This window comes from Muscardinus avellanarius (assembly GCF_963383645.1).
Source record: "Muscardinus avellanarius genome assembly, chromosome: 2".
NCBI lineage: Eukaryota > Metazoa > Chordata > Mammalia > Rodentia > Gliridae > Muscardinus > Muscardinus avellanarius.
Window position 1 is genome coordinate 122,113,014 of NC_137787.1, and position 25,461 is coordinate 122,138,474.

At 39.9% G+C, this 25,461-nt stretch overlaps 1 protein-coding gene across 1 annotated transcript in view; it reads right to left on the reverse strand.

Annotated features, from left to right (window-relative positions):
* Window positions 1-250: 250 nt before the first annotated feature.
* Window positions 251-25,461, reverse strand: part of SACS (sacsin molecular chaperone) — a gene marked incomplete at both ends in the record, with an annotated part of 45,639 nt that continues 20,428 nt past the window's right edge. Inside the window, 4 exons of the mRNA XM_080689423.1 lie at window positions 251-11,808; window positions 15,977-16,003; window positions 22,447-22,538; window positions 23,488-24,982. Coding sequence (XP_080545549.1) covers window positions 251-11,808; window positions 15,977-16,003; window positions 22,447-22,538; window positions 23,488-24,982 — 13,172 coding nt within the window. The remainder of the gene's footprint in view (window positions 11,809-15,976; window positions 16,004-22,446; window positions 22,539-23,487; window positions 24,983-25,461) is intronic.

Here is a 25,461-nt window from a genome sequence, read left to right on the forward strand (position 1 = left end):
TAAAGTGCAATACAGTAATGTGCTGTCCCCATCATTCAACTACATCTAGCAATTTTGCAGTTCACTACCATCTTCAAAATAATTTTCTTGGCCTCAGTTAAGATATTCAAATTGACAATAACTTCAAAATTCTTCCACAACAATCTGCAGTGTCACAAATCCTCGGTAACTGGAAATGAAGCTTAATGGAGTAGGGCAATTCATATTTGTGCTACTACACATTCAAGATCTGGCTCTTTTTTCATTACTTTCACACTTTTTGTTGTATAAAATTTTCAAGTTTTATTATGATACAGGCAGTACATTCCATCACCCTCATGGCGACCTCAGAAGTGAACCTGTCATTTGGGATCTGTGGGAAAGGAAGCAAATCAGGGTATCTTGTTTTCAAACTGTCTACACCATAAGCTTCCAATGTGTGGACATCATTTGTCAGGCCTTCAAGTTGCTGACTATATTCTTCTATTTTTTGTGCAAGTGCAGTGGGCTTCACATCTTTATCGGACTTTCCACGTACAGCATAGTCAGCTGCAATCAAAGCTAACTTGGTAGAGAGGTAACATTTGAAGCACACCCATTCATTGGCATTTTTATGAAGGTCATTCCTGGCAGCTGAGAAATTGGCTCTGGCTTGCCTTAGCCATCTCCGGGCTTCAACTGGGTTGCCAACTGACTTGAAAGTGGGAGGAACAAAGAACCTTTGAGAGTAAGTCTGTCCAGCAGAAGGAGGGCACTTTTCTTTATTTTGCTGCTGCCTTTCAGATTTATGACTTGTTGCTTCTTGATTCCATGAAGTATAGAATCTTTGAAATGAGTACTTGTCTGACTGGAACCGAGATGCTGAGGCTGAAAATGTTCGCCTAGATGTTCTATCTGCATTTTGATCTAGAAAAGCCTGTTTTTCTAATCTGTTGATTTCATTCTGCAAATGTTTAAAAACTTCATTTGCAATGTCATGGTTCTCTGGGTTTTTGTCAGGGTGCCACTTCAAATATAACCGCCTGATGATCTTTTTTCGCTCTGATTCTGGAAGTTTCCACGCTTGCTCCACCACCGATGTCACTTCTTTTAGAATTTCTGGTAAGGAATTTACTTTCAGCTTTTTGGGGGAATGATGTTTTGAGGACGATGTCTTATGGCTCTCTCGACCAGAGAAGAGAGGAGGAATGCTTCGCAGACCAGGGGCAAGGAACTCTGTGGGGCTCGTTGGTGTTGAAGGAGCACTGTCTCTGTTCTGAGAGCTTTCATCAGGCCTTGAAAACTTGTACAGATCAAGTGAGCTGACTATTTTATATTCACTATAACCAATATCGATCTGATAAATCTTTCCTAGAAAACTAGAATTGTCAGCATCTTCTCTTTCAACTTCTTGCACAATAATAGCATAGGTGTATGTTGGCTGGTAGGACCCATAGATATCACCACCTTCAGCATCCACAAGGTACCCAACATACTCTCCCGGATAAAAAACATTCATTGGGTCCATAAGCAGAGTATAATGAATTTCAGCAGGAATTGGTGTGCCAGGCATTGGAAGTTCAAGTTTTGATGGCTCTGAAGAGTCATATTTTACTCCTAAACTGTCAAGTTTCTCACTGATCCTGTAAATATCATTGCATCCCAGCATAGCGATTAAATATGAAGTGTCAGAAATCAAATTGTCAGTTGCTGATTTCAGTGTCATTGCTAGCGCTAGCAGAAAATTAATGTCTTTACTGTCTGAGTGCTGGATATAAAGCAGGATGACCGCATTGCCAAACCGCTTCAGAAAAGCGAATGTTTCGCTTCTGCTATGGGGAATAGGATTAAAGCCTTTCACTCTTAGTGTTGTTTGAAGCTTTTCAAAACATGACACTTTCAAGCCTTCTCTCAGGGCTTTACAGAGTCTGATGGCCTTTTCCTCATTGGCCAGGAAAGCATTGTCGTTTTCGTGCTTCATGATCCTAATGAGTCCCGTGATGAACTGTTCAGAGGACAAGAGCAATTGCAATCTTCCCTGAAGAGAACACAGTGCCCCAAACTGACAGACTTTGGGAGTCTCTTCATCTAACTGTTCTTCAAGTATACTGCTCAACAGACGAGGTCTCAGTTTTTGAGGAAAGAGCATTATCAACTTAGTATGAAATCCATGGTCCTTCCCCAAGTAGCACTGGCTAAGGTCAACCAACATCTGCACACCGATATTCCCCTGGATCCTACTTTTATAATGTGGGGCATCATCAAACACTAGGATGCTGGACTTCACCAACCTGCCATCCTGGCTTGGAAGGTGGAGCGCAAGGTCTCGGATATTCTCCAGATCACCCCTTACCTTGACGGAGTCATTCTGCAGGCTCTTAAACAGACCAGAGACTACCCTCTTAACTGTACGCATCTCATTGGGATCTAACTGTTTTCCTTCTGAGTTCTTAAATATGCGGCTCAACACTTCAACATATTGCTTAGTTGAAATAATATCTTCAGTACCTAAGTGTTTGAACAACTGATGAAATGTACCAAGTTCTAAGGGTAGCTTGTACAAATAAGGTTTAAAGTCAGATTCATATTCCAGGTTGATCACTACCTCCTCGGGCTTCAAAAGTTTCCAACCTTCTTCTACCATCACAAATGCAACTCCCCGCAGCTGAAAACGGAACTCCCTCTTTTCTGCACTGAGAAATTCATATATGCTCCTTAACACTTTTGCTCTGGTTTTTACCATTTCTTCATCCAAAGTAGTTATGTTGCATATGTTTCTGCAGTTATTAATGACCTTATCAAGAGGGGGATCCAGATTAACATTAAGCATGTTTAAAACTTGTTCTAGCTGTTCTTGTGGACCAAGGTCACTGCCTTCTTGCTCTTTGATACTCAAAGGTGTGGCTTTCTCTGGAAGAATAGGGCAAGATGTCCACAACAGCTGGAGTACATCACACTGCTTAAATTTTGGATTTACTTGAGCTCCATTAAATTTTATAAGAGGAAGTGTCCCGTTTACCTCTTGGTACTGAGGGTGAAATCTAATGTATTCTGCAGGAGCCCGCTCAGGACACAAGAATGGTATTAAAGACAATTCTTTCAGAAAGTTTCCAGATAACAAATCCATTCGTTCTTGGAATATATGATGGAGAAGGATATCAACTGTATTTTGCAATGTTTCTTTAGACCAGTTTTCTGTGTTAGCTCTCACACTGATTTCCTTCGCAAACTGTAGCAACTGCTGCTGAGAAAGTATGTATTTTAGTCCAATGTTTCTTAAGAATTCCACCCAGGATGTCATAAATGTAACCTGATTTTTAGGTTTTATAAGCTGCTCCAATTTCTTGAAGAAATCCTTAGGAATGAATAATTTCTCAGGAAGCATAACTTCAAAAACTCTCACAGTTCTATCATAGAAATGTTTTGCTTGCTTTAGTCGATTGTTAGTATCATGGATAATCAATAAACTTTCTAGTTTTTCAAAAAGTTGTTCCTTAATCTCAGACAACTCCTCAATACTTGACAATCTATTCTTAAGATAAATCAAGTGCTCTAACTTTGCATCATAAGAGAGATTTTCAATTTTTGGTAAGAGGTGTTTCAAATATACTTCCAGATCATCTACAGGCACACAACCAAGAACCTCGTATAGTTCTTTTAAATGCATTTTTTCTTCAAGAAACGCAGATGATGATGATTGTGTCCATTTTTCCACTTCTGCCGAAGGGATACTTTTTGTAAGTACATAGCATGTTCCAAATTTTGCAATGCTCATGTAGCGGCCGCTGATGGATTTGTAGCATGGAAGTGATTTCAAAATTTTGATGTCATCCTGGGACATCAAGTGACTCAAATTGCAGTTGAAATACATCAGAAGTGCCTCAAAGTCATTTTCTCCTAGCTTTTCAGTTCTAAATGTTGAACTCTGGACCATATAATGTAAAGCTTTCAGAATGCTCATGGGGCTCTCAGTATTTGCAGTGTGACAGGAGAGCAAAGGAACAAATGCGCTGTCTTTGGAGCAGATTTTGTTCAAAGCAAGCTGAATGCAGCCAGCTTTCATCAGAGCGTGAAACACTTTATCACTCTGTGCATTTGGAAAAACCGCAATGTGCATAAGGCTCAGAGGAAGCAGCACGTCCCCTTCAGGAACCACGAGCTGGTTGGCTGAAACAGTAAATTTTGTTCCTGGAAGTAATGCCCAGTCTTTCAGGGTATCAACGACAATGTCAAATGTTGGATTTGCTTCTTCCTGGTCTTCTTTCACACTTACAGATTCGCTGATAAAATGCCATGCATTTTTAAGCCAAGATTCACTCGCAAAGTTGTCTTTCCACTTTGTGCAATTTTTGGTCTTATATTCACGAGGCAGCACAGAGGATAACAAATCAGCAAAGCTGGAAATGTCAAATACTTTTGCAACTTTACAATTCAGTAAAATGTTACTGTATTTCAAATATAATGTATTCATAAACAAGTCTTTGCGAGATGGAATCAATTCATGATATGTGGTTAGAAACTTGGATCGCTTTGCATCGAAAGTTTGCAAAACACTGTCCAGGGTAATGAGAAGAGGCAAGCCCTCAACTTCAATCTCATTTTCTTCGGCATCCTTGAAACAATAATCGACTAAAAGTTTTAAGCTGTGAAAAAGTTTTAGGTTAGTCTGCTGGAGACGACAAGGCAGCTTCCCAATATGGCAATTAGTATCAGGAGAGGAGAAGGTCATTAGAAAGGACCTAACATCAGCAGGAGTCACATAACTCACAGGGATATCGGCATCTATGAGGCAGTGGTAAAGGTTAGCAGTTTCATCACAGTTATACACCAAGTTGAAACCAATTTCTAAAAGTAGGTGTTTCAGCCTATAGACATTCTCTGCTACTGTTTTGCGTGTTGTAATATTATAGTCTGCATTTTTTAGATGTTGTAATTCATCCTGTAGTAAATTGTCAAAAAATGGTCTGGTTTTATTTGAGGAAGACATATTAATCCAAGTAATTATGACTGCAGAATGCAAATCAGAGCCATCAATGTTTGGAGCTCGGACAACAGGTAAAAGGCGTTTCATGTCCTCATGAATGCAACTATAAAGTGCTTTCACTAGGCAGTATAAATCTGGCTGAAGATCAAGGCGGTTAACTGGGAAAAATGACAAAAACTTCTTTAAAGTGTCCTTCACAACATGAATAGGTGTGTTCTGCAAAACTGATAACATGGGGTCAGAACCTGGGAAATACCGTTTTTTTAACTGGATTAGTAATTCAACATATGCAGGGGCTATTAGTGCTGTCATTAAACTGTTGTTCCAGTCACTTCGAACACCAACTCCATTATCATCCCGCCACAGGTTCCTTCTGGCTGAGTCGAGAGCAAAGTGGCCATTCACGTGAAACGGCAGCCCTGTCTCCAGAGAAAGAGGTAGGAAACAGAAGGCCCTGTGGGGTTTCTTGTAATTGTGAGTGATGCAGGCAGCCACTCCGCCTCGTGGGAAGAGAGTAATATCTTGGTTCTTATGTGCTGATATAACACTCTTAGATACTTTCTCCATGCTTGAAAAGCCTGATCTATTACAAATCAGCCAGGTGGTAAGATTTCCTTCAGAATCCTCAGTATCCATAGTATAAGTTATCTGCTGAACTGGAATGTCTTTAAGCTGTCTCTTTTTAGTAACACTATCAATGACAGACGCATGAAACTGTTTCCTTTTCAATCTGTCTCCATCAGTGATTTTACCCTTTACTGAATACAGCACATTTAGAGCTCCTGTAGCTTTATCTATTTCACAAATGGAAATCTTCTCCATGTGATTAAGAAACATTAGAAGTTCTGCTCCGTCTGAGCGTAACTTGTCCAAAAGATTCTGCACCATTCTGTCAGATGATGGAACTGAGGATATTTCTGAAACTTTAGCCATTTCTGCATTCCGAAGAGGAAATCTAAACATTGTGCAATTATCCAGTTTGAAGTGGGTTCCCAAGTAAAGATCAAGAACATCTGAGAACTGTGTCCTAAAATCTGCATCCAAATCTCTGAACATGCGCCCAGGACTAACAGACGTGGCTCCTGGCGCATATCTGGCATGAGGATCAAAAATACAAAGGATGTCATTGCCAGAGATAAAAGAAGGACAGTCTGTAATGTGGTACACAGAATTGAACCCAATGCCATACTGTCCGGTTTTGCAAGGATTTCCTTCTTTGGTGCCTTTCCCAAGGTTCTGAATTCCTCTAACATCATCTTCCGTAAAAGGCTGATTGTTGTACACACAGAGTGCTGGCCCTTGCAATGGGGCCCACTTATCATCAAATATCCTATCAACTGGATGTTGTCTGGGATCAAAGACAAAGCAGATCTCTGTGGCCTTGGCATCATCAGCATTTTGAAGAAGCTCCTTCAACATCTCCTTTTCTGAAGGATAGGCATTAAGGATGCTCTTAATCCTGCTGGTCAGTTTTTCTTTCTGCCCAAACTCTGTGCCAAGTGTTGTAAAGCAGATGTTGGATGCATACCTTTCCAGTGCTTTATGTCTCTTTGGTATCGCTCCTAGTTTTACTGCTACTTCCCGGGGTATGTCAGCATGGCAATATTTCACAGTGGTATCCTTTACTTTTATCCAGGGACAATCATTGTAGCATAATGACTTAGCAGGGAGAAGCATAAGATTTGTATCTGGCAATAATATTTTGCCATAAGTTTTCTCACAAAATTCCTGTTTCTTTTCTCTAATAAGACTCCATATTCCTTCACTGATTACTCGTCGGCAAAGCTGAAAGTTCTCCTCTGTTATTTGTCTTCTTCCTCTTTCTTGATCAATAGATTCCAACACCAGCGCAAAATCTTCAACCATAAATGACTGCCTCACACCCACACTTTCAAAAAGTTCACGGAAATTATTTTTATATTTATTAGGTAACTGATAAAGGTAAGGAGCTGCATCAAAATTCAAATGAAAAGAAACCTTTTTTGAGTCAACATAGGCATTCTCCACCAGGATGAAACTAAATGACTTTAACTTCTCTGTAATCAATGCTTTAGTGGACTCGTTCTGCATCATTGCTTCATGCAGGTATTTGTAGCAAGCATTGGTGATGTTCTCCTGGTACAGTGTAACCCCATCCTCCACTGATTTCGCAACTTCTTTCAACTGGTCTATAACCAGATCAACTGTTGGCTTTTTTAATAAGCCCAAAAACTCTTTAACAGCCAACGACACTGAACCACAACCTCTGAAAGAGTGGGAATTCTCATTTAGAATTGGTTGCAAAAGACAAACTATATCTTGATGTTCAGCTGTGTAGAGGTCTGTTGCTGCAAACATGGTCTCAGGCTTAAAGCTGTTGCCTTTCCATTCCAAAGAAAAACCTGCTGGCTTTGTTAAAAATGGAAGGAATGGGATGGTTTGATATTTTGCTGCAAAATCCTTTGCTCTAGGATCCCTTATTTTTAGTTTCTCATCAATAAGACTTAATAGGATACTACTTCTTAGACAAGCTGCAATATGATCCCTTTTGTTAATTTCAGCTACTGACTCCGCACGTTCTAGCATGTCATCCCATAAAATATCATCTTTGGCCATACCTAACTGAACTAGTTTAATCAAAATAATGGGATTGAGGTAATCCTGAGTAGAACCATACGGGAACCGCCCATCTTTAGTCTCAAATAATTTAGCAACTCGTCCTTCAGGGTGGATCAGTCTTGATGGTAAAACCAAAGGATGCCCCTCCAAGGAACAAGGGATACATGGAGTAACACGAAGAATCCCTGAGAACTCATCCACTTTTTCATTCAGAACAAAATTCATTAGAGGATCTCTAAGTTCCGCTTCAATTTCTTGAATATTTGGAAAAAACACTTCTGAAAAAAACTGCTTCTCAGAAAATGTATTTTCAAGCAGTATCTGTTTGCAGCCAGCTTCTTCGAATCCTGCTTTTACTGAAGAAGGAAGCTCAACAGCACAAAGGTTTTTGGATCCAGTTTTTTTGAGGTATTTCAGAAATATCTTGAAGGCTGCTGGACCAACATCTTTTCTTTTAAGTATAGAGTCATCTAGAAACCTCACATTCTTCATAGACACCCAGGTAGATCCATCAGAGAAGACTCTGGTCAAGTCTTTTCCTTTTCCATGAGCTACATCTTCATAAAAGCCTTGACAAATTATTGAGAAGTCATCATGTACTAAATCAGGATCAGGCCATACTGCGTGGTAGGTATAATCCACTAGCTCTCCACCTATGGCAAGATCCCGTAAGACACTGAGCGCCTGTAAGTAAGCTTTCACAATGACGTATCTCATAAACGTGGTATTCCATCGTCCCTTTGTATCTGTCTTCCAGATTTCTTTTCTATTTGAAGTAACAGCAAAGCACCCATTGATGTGAACTGGCAAGCCTGTTTTTATCCGTAACGGCAAATAGCAAAACACTTCTCCAATGTGTGATTTCACAGTCCACTTCTGGTCCTGGGTTTCAGATAGCAGAATTCCCACTGCCCCACAAGGAACTAGCCCCAGTCTTCGTCCACTTTCACTCAGGGAAAACTTGAGTGCCTCTCCAGTATCCATGCAGGTACAGATGAGCCATGTAGTAGAATCCACTGTTTTTTGGGGCAACTCATCAGACGGCTTTTTTGATTGGCCAGACTTGGCCATTTCAAAGAGAGCAGCTGGGTCCTCATCTGGACCTCTGAAAAGCGGTGACTGTAAGTCAGCGATCCTTCTGAACACATGGTGAAATTCTTCCACCGTGATCTGAAGGATGCAAGATGACCTCGGCGGGTCAGTGGGCAGCTTTTTGCTACTGCCACTACAAGTCTTCATGAGCTTAGCAGCTTCTTTCAAAACGCTTAAAACTGGTGCATTCAAGGCTTTGGAGGAGCAAGATCTTTTTTTAATTATTATTGTATCTTGTGCTAAGCTAGGATTGGTTTCCTCAATCTTCAAGTATTTTAAATACATTGAAGTCACACTCTGAGTAAAAATAATAAGCCTGTGTCCACAGAGACTAAATTCATCCACAAGAGAGTAAATATCAGCTGTATTGTAGCAGTTACTACTAACTTCACTTACTTTGGCTTCCTGTTGTGTTCTAAAGGACAGTCGGAAAAGAGTTCCATTGTAGCTATAAGGCGCTTCTACGGTCAGAGGTAACTGACAGCCAAATACATCAATGAATGGCTTGAACTGATTAGGAAACTTCCTAAGTCTTTTCTGTTGCTTACTCCAATTAATCTTGATCCCAGGATTTGATTTATCTTTAATGTGTTTGCTGATATGATTTATGTTTGGATCGAACATGATCATAAATTCTCGGCTCATAATGATGGGGATGTCAGTGATGTGGTACACAGAATTAAATCCAAGACCAAACTTTCCAACTTTGTCAACTTCTCCTCTTTTTAAAGATTCTCCTAACCTGGTTATGTTCACAAAATCTGAATCTGAAAATTCAGAGTTATTGAATGACCACAAAGCAGGCCCGTGACAGGCCGCCATCCCGGGGTCTAGAAGATTCTCTCTTATATCCATATTTCTTCTCATATCAATCATGAAACTGCACTCTGTTGCATTTGCATCATCAGCATTTTGAAGTAGCTCTTTAAAAATATCTGACACAGAAGGATACTCTTCCAGAATATTTTTGATTCTTACAGTAAGGGGTTCTCTTTGTCCTGATTGCTCAAATCCCATGTTTTCAGGATTGATCAGCCTTGTACTCAGGCATGGAACTTTAAGCCACTCTGCAGTTTTCATGGGTATATCCTCATGCACCAGAATGATAGGTTCCACTGAATCTTCCAGAAGGTCATTGAGGTCATCAACTTTGATGTCACAGTAACAGCATTCATGAATTGGCTTCATGATGAGTTTAAAAGGATTTCTGCTGTGATATATAGGAACTGGTGTATTGGGGCTTGCTGGGATCTGATTGCTATACAGCCACCTAATGATACTCAACATAAGATGAAGATTTTGTTTGCTTTCTTGTTCACTGAGCTCCTGGTCACTTTTGAGATACACCTTCTGGATGACCATGGAAATATGATCCGATGTCAATTCCTCAATTGAACCACAGGCCTTAAACAGTTGATGAAACTTTGCCATTGTTTTAGGCACATTATGTAAGTATGGCTGAAGGTCCAGATCATGGATTGGTTTTATCACAGCTTGGGCAAGAGGACAGAATTTTTTGCCAGTCCAAACCCATGGAAATTTTAAGGCCCTAAAAGAATCTTTTCCTTCATTCAAATGATCATGCATGAATCCATAAATTTCAAGCAAAATATGTTGGAATTGATAGTAGTCTTCGTCACTAAAGGTTTTTGAAGTGTACCAATCAACAACAATTTTAAAGTGCTTTAAGACAGCACTGATACTAGGCTTTGTGAAGATGCCCAGCGCTTTCTCCAAGTTCACATCGGTGCTTTCAACAAGGGGAAGCGATGAGCCCACTAGAATTGCATGGGCCATGTCACACATTTCTGGTGGTGCACACAGATCACAGAGGTCTCCTTTCCAGACTAAGGAACCTGGGTAATTTGGAGGCCTTTCTTTGCAAACTGGGACCCATTTAATTTTTTTGAGTGTTGTCTTTCCTTCAGAAGACTGCAAGAGTGTGTGGTTCTTGTTTAAAACCAGTAAGAGTGTTTTGGCTTTCTTCAGGAGTCCATCCTGATCTGGGCAAGAACTGACTTGTAAGGCTTCAATTTTTTTTGCCACTTGCAGAACATCTTTTTCTTGGAGACTAGCTTCATTTTTTAAGCCAATTTGTCTCAAAGAGTGAAGAATATCTGGTGAGGTGAAAATTGAGGGTGGGAAACAAGCTTCTTCTTCATTGTAAAAAAGATCTTTTAGTATTTCTATATCAGGATCAAAGAGTTCACTGGCTGATACCATTTGCTCCTGTGAAATTTGAATAAATTTTAATGGCATTAGCCAATCAAGCACATTGGGATTCTCATTTTTAAGAGAAGATAGATTTTCAAGGATCCATAACATAAGGTGTGTTACTTCTTCCTGGGTATAAAATGCATTTTCAATATCTTTTAAAACAAGCTTTAAGCAGCTTGTGGTCTTTAATTTCTCTATTTTCAACATGTTTGCCAAGCGAATGGTAGCTTCATCACTACTGTCTATTACTGGAATAGAAAGTCGCAGATCTGGCGGAAATTTGGCAGTATGGTGCAAAACCTTACAACCCTTCAATTTTGTAAAAGAGGAAATTCCCTGATCAGACAAGTGGTTAATTCGTTTGAAAATCGCCAACTCTTGAATTATTCTTTTCTCCTTTTCACTGCTATCAGTTAAACTAGCCAAGAACTTCCTCAAAGCATCTTTGTGTGTTGGAAGTAGAGAAGCTATTTGATTACACAACTTCTGCAATGGGATCTTCTCCATTATCTGCAGAACAGCACTTGGTAATGGGGAATGAATGTATTTCTTAATGAGTGGATGTTGTATAGAAGCATCTAATTTTTTCAGGACAATCCCACCAAGTTTTTGTACAATGTCTGCTAAAAATTCTGGGAGCTGTGCTTCAGTTTCATCATCTAAAATGACTAATGATGGAATCCTGAGTCTAATGAGTTCCACATATGTCTGACTTTCATCTAGTGTAGTTCTGGGGATAAGTGGCATCTCATCAAATAGAGTCAAATCCTCTGAGAAATGGATATAGAGATTCTTCCAAACCATCTTAAGCCATGAAACAGACGGGTGATTTTTGTCTTCACTGAGTGGATACCACTGAACAATCAACTCTCTGCCAGGCCAGAATGCATTCATTACTTCTTTAATAAGGCGTGCAAATCGCTCTGGATTTAGAAGCTGCAGCTGAGTACATGGTCTTCCTGTAAATCACATATAGACATGTTATAAATACACATAATCCTATTATAATAGCCTTCTAGTCTCACAGATAGACAGTGCTAGATTGTTTTAAGAATTTTAAATTGATGTGAAAATTCAGCCTTCCTAGACTAACATAATTCTTAAATAATAATGATAATCTACCTGCACGATCCTCCTGTCTCAGCCTCCCAAGTGCGGGGATTACAAGCGTGCACATAAACCCATATTTATAATAACCTATGGGATAATTCTTACTTTAAGAAAATAAGTAGAATGCATTAAATGTGTTTTAAAACTACCCTCTTAAATGTTGTACAAATGAAACCCCAGCATGCCTTTTTGCATTACTTCATGTTGCCAGGAGCCACAGGCTATATAGGATGGAGAAAAGGGGCAGAGGCTGGGATCTCCAGCTCAGTGACCAACACTCAGTGAGCCATGGAAGGAGGCCTATTTGCCACTAACCAGGCATGTGATTTAGGTGTCAATTATTCATCTGGAAAAACAAGAGGACTAAGGCTCACAGTGTAAGACTGTTCTGCAAACATACCAAAAATGGAGCATAGCTATAGCTTTCCCAGCACTACTACTATTACTACTACTACTACTACTACTACTACTACTACTTATTATTATTATTATTATTATTATCATTATTATTATTAATTAAAGTATGCTTAGTACAGCCTGGGATTTTTCAAAAAAATTGTTTCAGGGGGAAGCAAAGGGAATAGTGGGGTGTTGTTATAAGGGCAGGGATTGTCTCTCACACAAACAGCTATGCTTCTGAACATTTATATAGTAGAAGACTAGTAAGAATTTTCTGAAGGGTGGGGGAAGGAATTTAACCACTGGCCTGGAAAGTAACATTTTCTAAGTGCATTTTGTGCCTTAGCGTATTTATAGTATTTATATAAGTAGGAACAAAATAAAAAATAATATTATATATCTATAGGTATTACATATCTTGCCCTTATAAAGGAAATCAAACTGATCTCAAGTTCAATCCTTTGGAAACCAACATTCAATTTTTTCCCTATGAATATATGTGTTCTAGAGCCTTAAAAAGTAACTTTGCAAAACATAAAAGATAAAAGTGGGTGTACCAGAGACCCTTGGAACTTTTGTAAATCATTATTTTTTAAGTAAGGAAAAATACTCTTATTTCAAAGGCTTAAACATCATGATGACTTTACCTTCTACCAAAAAAATTATGTCACGTTATAATAGGACATTTTAGAAATTTAAGTAAGAGCATACTTGCAACTTTAGTAGGGTGATAATACCTAGATGCAAAATATGTTCAGTTTCTACACAGGGTGATTTAGGAAAATTCAAGTAACAATATTTTTAAAACTATAAGATCTTGTGAGCAATCTAACTAGTAGCTTCTTTGAGCTATGAATCCCATTAAAATATGTTATAACAATGTCCTTAAAAATGATACTGAATTGCCGGGCGTGGCGCACGCTTGTAATCCCCGCGCTTGGGAGGCGGAAACAGGAGGATCGCGCAGGTTAGAAGCCAGCTGCGCTGGCTTAAGAGACCCTGTTTCCAAATAAAAAAGTATAAAAATAGGTCTGGGAGTGTAGCCCAGAGGTAGAAGGGTTTCCAGGAACCCAGTGCCACCAAAAAAAAAAAGGTACTGAATTAATTATAATGGAATATTCAAATCATCAAGTGAAGCAAGGATATAAAACTAAAAATACTAAAAAAGATAGAAACTTGGAACACTGAGATAAAAGATTAAGTATGTACTACTTTATATTCTATTAACTACCAAATGGCATGCATTCTGTAGGTAATCCTAGCCAATATCCTTGCACAAAATTTGGCAATTTATAAAACATGTACCTACCTTCAGGAAAATTACCTAGTAGTAATGTGTAAATAAAATGCCAAGACACACACACACACACACACACACACACACACACACACACAGCATGCAGTTAACACACTGGTCATGCTCAACTGAAAAAAAAACATGATAGAAAATAAAGGAGAGAGAAAATGTACTAAGAAGGAATTCTGAGTACATTAAGTTGATTCAGTCTGAAGTCCTGGGTTCTATCTGCTTTGTGTTAGAGAAATTTAGCTTTTAATCCTCAAGTATAAATATTAATGCAGAGAAAAAGTGTTGATGTCCTGGGTTAAAAAGCCACTGAAGTACCCCTAGTAGGATCAAATAATCTTTTTACACTTTAATAATTAACTTCTGGGTTTTCTGACCTTAAAATTTAGCAACATCAAAAGAGGCTAACTATAGTACTGAAGTTATTCCTAGAGACCGGAAGGTTTTATTGAAACTATTACCAGGTAGATCATTTACCTTGGAAAGAACTATTCTAGGAACAGGTTAAGTCCCTATACATGAGTTAATCCCTTTTATGTTGAGAAAAATAATATCACTAGAAATCGCTATTCAAAACTATACTTTGTTCTTAGTTATATTTCTCTATATGTTTATGTTTGGTGCTAACCTTGAGGACAAGTCCAACATGGACAGATATATAACTGTCTTCCTAAAAAATTTACCAAAAAACTGCAGTCCCGAATGCTTTACTCCGAACTGGAGTTTACTACACTTAACAGACCTCCAGTGTACCACCAAACTGGCTTCAATGCTGATGCAAGGCTCCAGACACAGGTGAAGTTTTATACTTTTGGGGTATGCAAAGTGACAGTGGCAGCTCTGATGGCTGTTGAGTTCTCATAATGTTCCACTGTGTAGACAGATTCTAATCTTTTTGTAAATACAAATGTAATATAGTGACAGTCCAATTAAATGGTGTCAAATCTTCAAAGAAGAAAAAAAAAGAAAGGAGAAAAAAAAAAAAGACAAAACAATAAAAGGAAAGAAAAGGCAGCCTACCTACTGGTCACAACTCCAATGGGTACACCACACCCAGCACTGTCAGGTACCCACAGAAACACCCCTCTCTTGGGGAGCAGGCCAAGGGAGTTCAAAATTAGCCCCAATAACTACATGTATGTCCCAAACATCATCACCAAGACTGCTGGCTTTGGTCTTGAAGGGGAGATGCAATTTTAGAGAACCAAATCCAGCTTGGACAATCCCTAAGACAGATGTTAATTATGCAACCTACTTTTATCAAAATTTTACTTTCAAAACATTAGATCAATTGCTAAAGCTTTAAAAAAAATTCTGTAGTAGTAACTGTGAATAATTAGGCACTTTTAATAAAAGCTGAAAGCCAAATTTAATATTTATATAAACTACCAGAGTAATAATTATTTGATGTTTAAACTAATTTTATACATTAAAGCTTACTTCTAATGATAATATTTGTCATGAAAACTTTTTTTTTTTTTTTTTTTTGCAGAACTTGACAACTGAATCCAGGAGCATTCTACCTCTGAGCTACAACCCCAGCCCTATTTATTATTATTATTATTATTATTATTATTATTTATTTTGAAACAGGGTCTCACTAAGTTGCGGAGGGCCTCACTAAGGAGGTAAGGCTGGCCAAGTGATCCTCCTGTCACAGCCTCCCACGTACCGGGATTACAAGTGTGTGCCACCACATCTGACTTTAAAAACAATTTGTATAAAGCAAATCTAAATGAAACATGAACTTGGGAGAAATAATACAAATTGAGTCAAAGGATTTTTGTATATTTTTTAAAGAAGTCAGTAAAATGACAAACTAGGCACTGTAAGAACAAATGGGTGACTTCTAGTGCACTCAGGAAAGAAGCTCCCTCCTGTGGCCGCCTCAGCACCAACCAATGTCCAGTGGTTCACTAGTTCACCATGAGGTCTCTGAATTTTTGTCACAGGTCTCAGAGTCTACTTCTTCACATGAATATTTGTGTGTGTTGTGTAACAAAGCTGCATTCATTGTCACACTTTCTCATTAAACAGTGTTTTTAAAATGTAAATTTCCCCATAATCTTTTCTTTGAGACTAAATGTTCTATGCAATGAAATATCTCCAAGCCACTTAAATCTGGTTTTATTGTAATATTGTAACAAATACCTTTATTAATAGTTTCCTCTCTCCTTTAATGGTTATTACCACCAAAAAAATTGTTGATATAATTTCTAGCTACTTAGGTAAATGAAAAAACAGGATTCAACAAACCAAATAAACAAAAACATCAGGTTCCAAAAGACACAACATTCAGTGAGTTCTCCTACCTGAATATCCCCAGAGTAGTTGTTGTGCTAGAACATAATTAAATCTGTTCTTAGAAAGGCCAGAACCATCACAACTTTCACATGACTGCTATGGAAATTATTCTGTGTCTTAAGACAGTGCTGTCTGTAGAATCTCTACACTTCATTATGTAAAAGAAAAGCCATAAACAAAACTCCAGCATAGCAGAAATACATTTAAGACTTAAGGACAAAATGCAATGTAAACTAAGCCCAAACTACATAAGGGTAAGGAATCATACTTAGAAAGAAAGCAAAGGAGAAAGGAGCATATACTCTCTATGCATTAATTACTTTAGAAAGATAACTCCTGCAGTGCTGGGTTGACTGTAGAGGTAGGAAAAGCCATGGGGAGACTCTAGAGGCTAACTTCACACTTCAGAGACAGGTGACAATGCCTCAGAGAGGGCGAGGGTTAAGGGTGCAGCTGGAGAGAAAAAGAGACTCTTGCTCATGCATGCCTTCTGTCCAACAAGCAGCTATGGGAGCATGGCTTGGCACATCTTCACAGCACAAGCCTTGTACCCTGATCTTCAGAATGCTCCTGTCTATATACCCAAGGCTAGCACCTAAAATCACTCCACTTTCTGAAGATTTCTATTTATGTATATGAGATGTAATTACTTCTGTAATAAATAGTCATGACAAACTTCTGTCAAAAAGGACACTGAAGATGCCCTCTCCTCTCCAGACTCAGAGGCCTCAGTGTCCCCTGTATGTGGAAAAAGGAGCACATATCTTCTCCTTGGCCTGCCATCCACCTCCATGGGCCCACTCTATGCTCAGTATTTTTTGGGGGGAGGGTGGTACTGAGGGTAGAACCCAGGAGCTTTTCTATACTCTGGGCTATACTCCCAGACCTATTTTATACTTTACTTGGAAACAGGGTCTCACTAAGTTGCTGAGAGCCTCGCTCAATAACTGAGGCTGGCTTCAAACCTGTGCGATCCTCCTGTCTCAGCCTCTCAAGCACTGGGATTACAAGTGTGCACCACCATGCCCAGCGATGCTCAGTATTTGATAAAGTGCCCATCCATCACAATACCTGACTTCAAACTACACTACAGAGCCACAGTAATAAAAATAGCATGGTATTGGCAAGAAAGAAGTGACACAGACCAATGTAGCAAAATAGAAGACTCAGAAAAAAAAAAAAAACCCACACACTAATAGCCAACTGGTTTTTGACAAAGGGACCAAAAACATACACTAGAAAAGACAGCTTCTTCAACAAATGGTGTTGGCAAAACTGGTTGACCATATGCAGAAAAAATGGAAATAAACCCCACTTTCTCACCCTGCACAAGTGTCAATTAAAAGTGGATCAAAGACCTAGAAATCCAATCAGAGACCTTGTAGCTACTTGAAGAGGACCCAGGATCAACATTCCAACACAAAGGCACAGGTAAATACTTCCTCAAAGTTTTTACTATATCCCAAAGGCACAAGAAAATAAAGTGAGGATCAATATGCTGGACTGCATTAAACTAAAGATCTTCTGTGTAGCAAAGGAAACTATTAAGAACCTCAAAAGAGAGCTGACAAAATGGGAAAAGATTTTTGCCAGCTATTTCTCTGATAGAGGATTAATACCTACAATATAGAGAGAACTCAAGAATCTCACCACCAAAAAAAACCAAATTACCCAATAAAAAATGGGCAAGTGAACTAAATAGACACATCACAAAAGAAGAAATGCAAATGAAATAAATACATGAAAAAACACTGAGCATGGTAGCACATGCTTGTAAATCCCAGTATTTTGGGAAGTTGAGACAGGAGGATCTCTCAGGTTTGAACCCAGCCTCAGCTACTTAATGAGGCTCTCAGCAACTTAGTAAGACCCTGTTTCAAATAAAATATAAAATAGGTCTGAGAGTGTAGCCCAGAGGTAGAAAGGCCTGGGTTCCATCACACACACACACACACACACACACACACACACACACACACACACATATGAAAATATATTCAACAATTAGCAATCAAAGAGATACAAATCAAAACTACCCTGAGATTTCACCTAACCTCAATTAGAATGGCAATTATTTCTTAAAAAATGCTGAGGTAGAGAAGTAGGAACTCTAATATACTATTGGTGAGATTGCAAATTAGTGCAACCACTTTGGAAAACAGTGTGGAGGATCCTCAGAAGATATCACATCTAAGTGTCTACCCCCCCCCAAATGGAAACAAAACTACCAGAATGATGCAGACATATTTATGTTTATGGCTGCACAATTAACAACTGCCAAACTATGGAACCAGATGAGATGTCCATCAACATGTGAATGGATTATAAAACTTTAGTGGGCAATGGAATTTTACTAGCCATAAATAACTAGATTATGTTATTTGCAGAGAAATGGGTGTAACTGGAGAATACTGTGTTAAGTGAGATTAGTCAATCACAAAAAGTGAAAAGTCAGATGTTCTTCTAATATGTGGAAGCTAGGAAGAAAATGACATAGGAGGTACCCCAGACTAAGGAGGAGTAGCCTTAGATGAATGGAGAAGGTAATTTAACTGAGGGAGAGAGGAGGGGGAAACAGCTCAATGGACATGATGTATATACACAAACTTACCAAAGCCAATCACTGTCCTGAACACAGGAAAGAGGGGAAGAGAAAGGAATGAAGTGAGACCTGGAAGAAGACTCAAAGAGTGCTGTGTGCGTCTCTAGCACCTTGAACTGCATCAAGGACATATGATTACAATGCACCAATTAAAAACAAAAAAGTGCCCGTCACACTGTGTTGATTCCTGCAGCATCCTCACTCCACTGGGAGCATCTTCAATTTCATTCATCTCTATACTGACTACATTTAGTATGATGCCTGACAAATGGGGAACCCAAACAAGCCCTTATGAGACTCATTGCTCAGGAAATGTAACAAGGCATTAGACCACATCTAACAAATACATAAAAATTTTAAAACACTTAAATAGGTAGCCTGGCATGGAGGTGTGTGCCTGTAATCTTAGTACTTGGGAGGCTGACAGGAGGAGCACAGATTCAAGGCCAGTCTCAGCAACTTAGCAAAACTCTCAGCAACTTAGGAAGACTCTGTTTAAAAATAAAAATAAATGCCTCTGGATTCCATCCCCAGTACCAAAACAAGCAAACAAAAAACATAAATTGGATGCTGGCACCAATCTATCAAGCACTTATCTCACTTAATTGCTTCTTTTCTATTTCTTTCACCTAGTAGCCATTTATCTGCTCTTCTCACTACTCTTCTCCCCCCTAATTTCTAATGTGAACACATTTTCTCATGTAACTTAATTATCTAGACCTACTCCCCCCACCCACCCACACACACAAACAAGAGCACTGTGGCTCTAACTGCAACTCAAGTGAGTCACTCAGCTCCTTCAACTTCGTTTGGCTTCTCAAAGGGAAACAATGCCCCAAGTGCTGTGACCACAGTTGTGAAGAACAAACATGAGAACAGGGGGTGCGATTTGTGAAGAAGGGCTATATCTCGGCACAGCGACAGGGTCTGCCTTGTCGTCGTCATGGCTCCGTTCCCACCAATCTGGCCGGCATCCACATGTTCAACCAAATTATCCACCAAGCACTGACCACACACTGTGACTTCCCCTGCTAACAAGGATTCACTCTATAGTCCAGCACTGTAAAATACAACCATAATATAGCACAGTGGATTAAGCAGACTTCGGACTCAATTCCATGACCAAAATCAAGGTATCTACCTTAGATGTGCATAGCAGGAATGGGGCAGAGGAAGACACTCCCAAGCTGAATCGTGAAAGACGGATGAAAGTCAGCTGGGGGAAGTAGAGCAGGATGGTGGCTGAGTAAGACCCTCCAGGACTGTCCCCCACTGATATACCAATTCACCCAACTACCTTCACTGGATCTAAGGAAGCCAGGGAAAGACCATGATTTCTAGTTGCAATATTATAATAAACACACACTGAAGAAGGCAAGAAGGAAAGAGTTGCCCCATCTCCTGTAACCTGCTCCAAGCTACAGGGCATGGTGAGAGGTACCTCCTGCTTGGGGAAGAAGAGGGAATTAAGCCATAAAACCTATTTTCAAGGTCACCACAATAAAACCCTATGCCTGGCAAAGTCCTAAGACCCCTATCCCCAGACTAGGAGCACACACAGAACAGACCTGTGGTACAACGTTGCCAGGTAAGCAAGGGACTGCCTCCAACAACAATCTCCCATTCTGGGGCATCAGAGAGAGGATCGAGACTCCACCCACTGGGGAGCAGGGCAGGACAGTCAGCCCAGAACTTGCCATCCCGGTGACTGCCAGCACCAGGCAGAAAAGAAAAACCTTTATTTCTAGGCAGCCAGAGCTAACAGACAGGACCTCAGACCTGCCCAACATCAGGCAGAGACCTGCACACCAAAGGGCCAGACTCATACTTTGGCCTGTATCATTACCAGCCTTGAATTAGGACTGGGAACTCCCTCCCCCAACTAACTTTTACTCATCTTTTTAATATTCAGATGGGCATGGTGGCATACACCTGTAATCCCAGTACTTGGGAGGCTGAGACAGGAGGGTTGCAAGTTCAAGGCTATCCTCAACAACTTAACAAGTCCTCGTTTCAACATAAACAATAAAACATGGCTGAGGGTATATATAGCTCAAAGTAGAATGTCCCTGGGGTTCAATCTCCAGTTACACACACACACACACACACACACACACACACACACACACACACAAATCCACTCATTTTTATTTTTATGTTTTTGTGGTACTGGGGTTCCTGGAAACCCTTCTACTCCAGGCTACACTCCCAGACCTATTTTTGGAAACAGGGTTTCTTAAGCCAGCACGGCTGGCTTCGAACCTGCGCATGCGCTACCATGCCGGGCAAAAATCCACTCATGAGTCACCTCTAATACACTTTTTTTGAAATTTCTCTCTGCACCTCCCACCCCTTAATACTACACTTAAGGGTCCCTACACTATGAGATCCAGGCTCAGTTTATCACAGTATAAACCTTGGTAGCCAAGGGACTATCTCGACCACCTGTTCCCCAACCTCAGGAAGCACAAGTATCCCCAGGTCAGTGTTGACAGATGGAACATCTAGACACCTGCCCTGGCACCAGACCAAGACCTGCAACCAGTAGGGACAGACCAAAGCTTCAAAGATTAGGAGCAGCCTTGGTGCCAAGAGCCAGCCTTCACCATAAAGCCAGGACCACAGATCCTCCTGAACGGTGGGACTGGAAATGGTGAGAGAGGGGCTCTGATGCTGCTATCTGATCTAGATTACAGAAGCATGTTCAGCATGTACAATTTCACTAAGCCTATGTTCATGGCATGTGCACATCTCTGTATGTACAGTATACACCAGAAAGTGTAAAGTCTTAAAAGAATATAACAGAAGGAAGGGCGGGAGAAGAGAGGAAGAAGGGATGAACAAAAGAAAGAAGTTCCAAACAGAGCAAAGAAGGAATCCATGTTTAGACTTCTAAAAAGGCTAGTTAGAAGATGAAAATTCACAACTAATTGAGTAATCCAGAAATTGGAAACATCAATCTCACAGTCACTATCTCATAGTTATAGATCCCTGGTGGTAAGCAAAGTTTACATACTCATTTTCTTTAGTCCCATTTTAACTCCAACCTAACTTGCCTCTCCATTCCAATTCTTTTCATATATATTTAGTGAATAAAGATGCGTAAACATCAGTAGCTTTTCCTTGAGTCATTATACGTGAAAAGAACACATGCTATGTAAGGCACGTCACAAAGCTATGGCCTCCAGGATTCACCAGTGTGACCAATCCACAAGTCTTCAAAAGCCAGTACCGAACTTAAGACGCTCAGGGAACAGTCTTATAACAGAAAGCACATCTATACAAGGTGAGAGACATGAAAGTTAGGACAATGGTGATTTTCTCCCCAAATTACTATCTTTTCCTAACAACAATTCTCATTAAAGGGTATCTATCTGTGGCTTTCCTTAGCTCCTATGTGCCCCCTTTCCTGACACTGCTTTGGAGTTCAATTTATCAGTCTGCATTTCTAGGAAATTGATCATTTCTAATACAAGTCCAGCAGAGCCACAAAAAGCCCAGCAAGGAAGGACAATGTTGAAGACCTAACCTCTAGGCACTATAGCAATGACCTTAACCATAACCTTTCTCTCCTCATCTGTCAAATTTAACAACTGTTGTCCTCATTATCACCCAGGCTGCAAGGGATGGGACACTGAATGAGAAGAGAAATGGAAAGCACTGGGAGAAATGGGAAACCCTGTGTGTGCAGATGAGGTCTCTATAAACATCATCAGATCATCCCAGGAGAGGTTCTTAACACACCACCACCTTTGGCCTCTTTTAATGCTAGAATGGCTCCTGAAACGATAACAATTCTATTAGGCTGAACCATTTGAAATTGCTGATTTACAAGATTATTAATAGAAAACGTAAAATACTAAACAACTATAATACCTCGGGTTTGGGCGGCTTCCTTTAAAGCAGCTAGAAGGTGAGGTTTCAAGTTATCCAAAATAAATCTTCCTTCAAGACCTGGGAAAAGGGACCTAGAAACGAAAGGCACGCAGCAATTATAATCTTCTAATAATTCTAACATAAAAATTCTACCATATAGTTTCAAAACAGTTAATCCTACCACTTTACTTTCTATAAATTACAATCAAATCAAATTTTGGTACTTTGATAATAATTTTGATCAATTATTACCTAGGTATTGCTTTAAAATATGAAAGCATGGTATACCATATAAATATTCTAAACATGTAGAATATAATTAGTTTTATTTTCTGAAATGTCAATACATATCCTTAGTTGTAAGGTGACCTAATATCCTATTTTAATTAAATTTCATCAAAACAGCTGTCTAGTGACTAATCTGACCTAGCTACTACTAACACATTTTTGTTTCTAAAGCTGAAAATTGAATGCAGTGGCATTATACATCCAAACTAAGACCCTGGTCCTTTTAAATAAATTTTTGTTTTGAAACAGTGTCTCAATTATGTTGCTAAAAATCCTGCTAAAATGCTAAGGCTAGTCTTGAACCTGTGATCCTCCTGTTCAGAATCCTGAGTACTGAGATAACAGGCATGCACCACCACATCGAACTATTACTAGCACTTTACATTGTTTTCAGTATTGTTACTGGAATCTTCAAGGGGGAAAAAAAAAAACCAGCACTTGGATAATTTTTTTTTTTTTGAGGTGGGAGGTCTCACTATATGTTCCAGGCTGGCTGAACTCCTTCCAGTTCAGCCTTCCAAGTGGCTGAGACTACAGGTGCCCACCACCATGCCAGCCTTTGGGTAATATTTTAAATTGATAAACACTGGAATGCCTTTTCATTTTAAAACATAAAATCCTTTAATACTTTAAGAAAATCTTCCTAGCTCAAAAATCTACATAAATAGCGGATAAGTTTTGCAATAATGTACCCTAAAAGTGGGCAGGGGCAGAGAACCCCAAAAGTAAACCGCCGGCATTTGTGAAATCTACCTTGGATACTCTTCTGAGGTAATATAAATGACGTCTTGGTCTGCCACGGATGAGGAGAAGGAGACAAACTTTCCGTTCTGCAAGGGTAGCAGCTCCAGCCCGAGCAGCTCACCATAGGCCTGATCGGAAAGCACAAATTCCAGAAGGTGAAGTTTTTCTTCAGCACTGCCCTGGTGTGGGCACTTCCTCAGCACCTGCCGCACCCATGCAGGTGTCACCTTCCTCACAGGTGTGGGACTGGAAGAGGCAACCGCATTGAGCTGAACAGCAGCAGCCAGATTGCCTGGCACCTCTGCGATCTGCTTCCCTGAGTTCTGGAGGTAGCTGAGCACAGATTTTGTATATTCCAAACCTTCGTCCAGTTCTGAGAAATGTGCCTGCTCCAATGTGATCCAGCCATTGCTAATGGAGTGAATCACAGCATTCTGGAACAGTTCACTGAACAGAGGCCCCAGCACTGGCTGCCAGTGCACCCTGACTTTGTTGGCTTCAGGCCAAAGCTTGTAGATGACATCTACAGACAGTGGCAAATCAGAGCTCTTATCCATCTCCAGACGTTTTATTGAATCTAAGATCAGAGTGGCATAAGCTTTGGGGACAACATTCACGATGAGGAACTCATTCCACAGGGCTGCCGGGTCTCTCCACTGGTCCAGCTCTCGCCATTTTATACTTCTGCGGTTGTCAGTCAGGCCAAAGAAGCCGCTGATGTGAACCGGGAGCCCTGTTCTGCTCTCCTCACCAGGAGGTAAAGGAAGAAAACAAAATGCTTTTCCTGAGAAGTCAGATGTTGCTCCTTTGTCTTCATCATCTCTGCCTGATAAAGGCATGGCTATTCCAATGATTGGGACAAATTTCAACTCATCAGCTAAAGAGTCAAGCTGACTATTAATCCCTCGCCCACCCACGCTATTACAAACCAACCAAGATGTCCTTTGTGCATCTTTAGTATTGTTGTCTTCTAAAACAATATTTATATGATATGTTACACAGGTGACACTAGCACTTGGAATCTTTTTACAATAGTTACTGATAGCGGTTCCCAGAGTCTTGATAGAAGTTGACCGTTCGTGCCTCTGGGCCTTATTCTCACTGGCAGTCACTCTAAACACCAGCTTCTCAGTTCCATCAGCCTCTCGAACATGTAAAGAGACATCCTGCACACTCTTCAGGAAAAGCAGCACTGTGTCTGCATCTGCCCTGAAAGACTCAAACAACTCGAGAACCTTCTGCCTATTGTAGAGGTTGCTGCTAAGCTGAGAAGGCTGCAGGCGAAGAGGAAAACGGAAGAACGTCCCTGGAAAACTGCCATCTATAAATGTCTCCTTGTTGCTCCCAAAAATGCCGACAAAAGGTGCGAATTGGTCCGAAAGCTCAGTGATTTCCTTGCTGTCATCTTTGAGATTCCAACACTGGCCTGATTCATGGGGGCCAAAAAGTGTCTGATGAGGATCTAACATCCCAATCTGGTCACCACTAAAGATACAAGGAACATCTGTAAAGAAAAATTTAAGTCATGATCAACTCAGAAGTTTAACACTGATATAATTAGTTATAATGAAATTATAATTATTATAAAATATAACATTTGCTGGGCGTGGTGGCGCATGCTTGTAATCCCAGCATTCGGGAGGCTGAGACCGAAGGATCATGGTTCACGGACAACCTCAGCTACTTAGTGAGGCCCTCTGCAACTCAGTGAGACCCGATTTCAAAATAAATAATAAAAAATAGGACGGGGCTGTAGCTCAGAGGTAAAATTTCCCTGGGTTCCATCCCCAGACCCGCAAAAAGAAAAAAATAAAAATAAAATATAAAATATAACATGTAGATATACAAATATTCATAAATTACATAATTCATAATTAACTTTGGAAATACAATGCTTTGAATATAAGTAATTTCTCTTTTGTTTCAATCTCATCAATAATAAGTGGGGATTGAAGCCAAGAGCATTCTACCTCTGAGCTACAC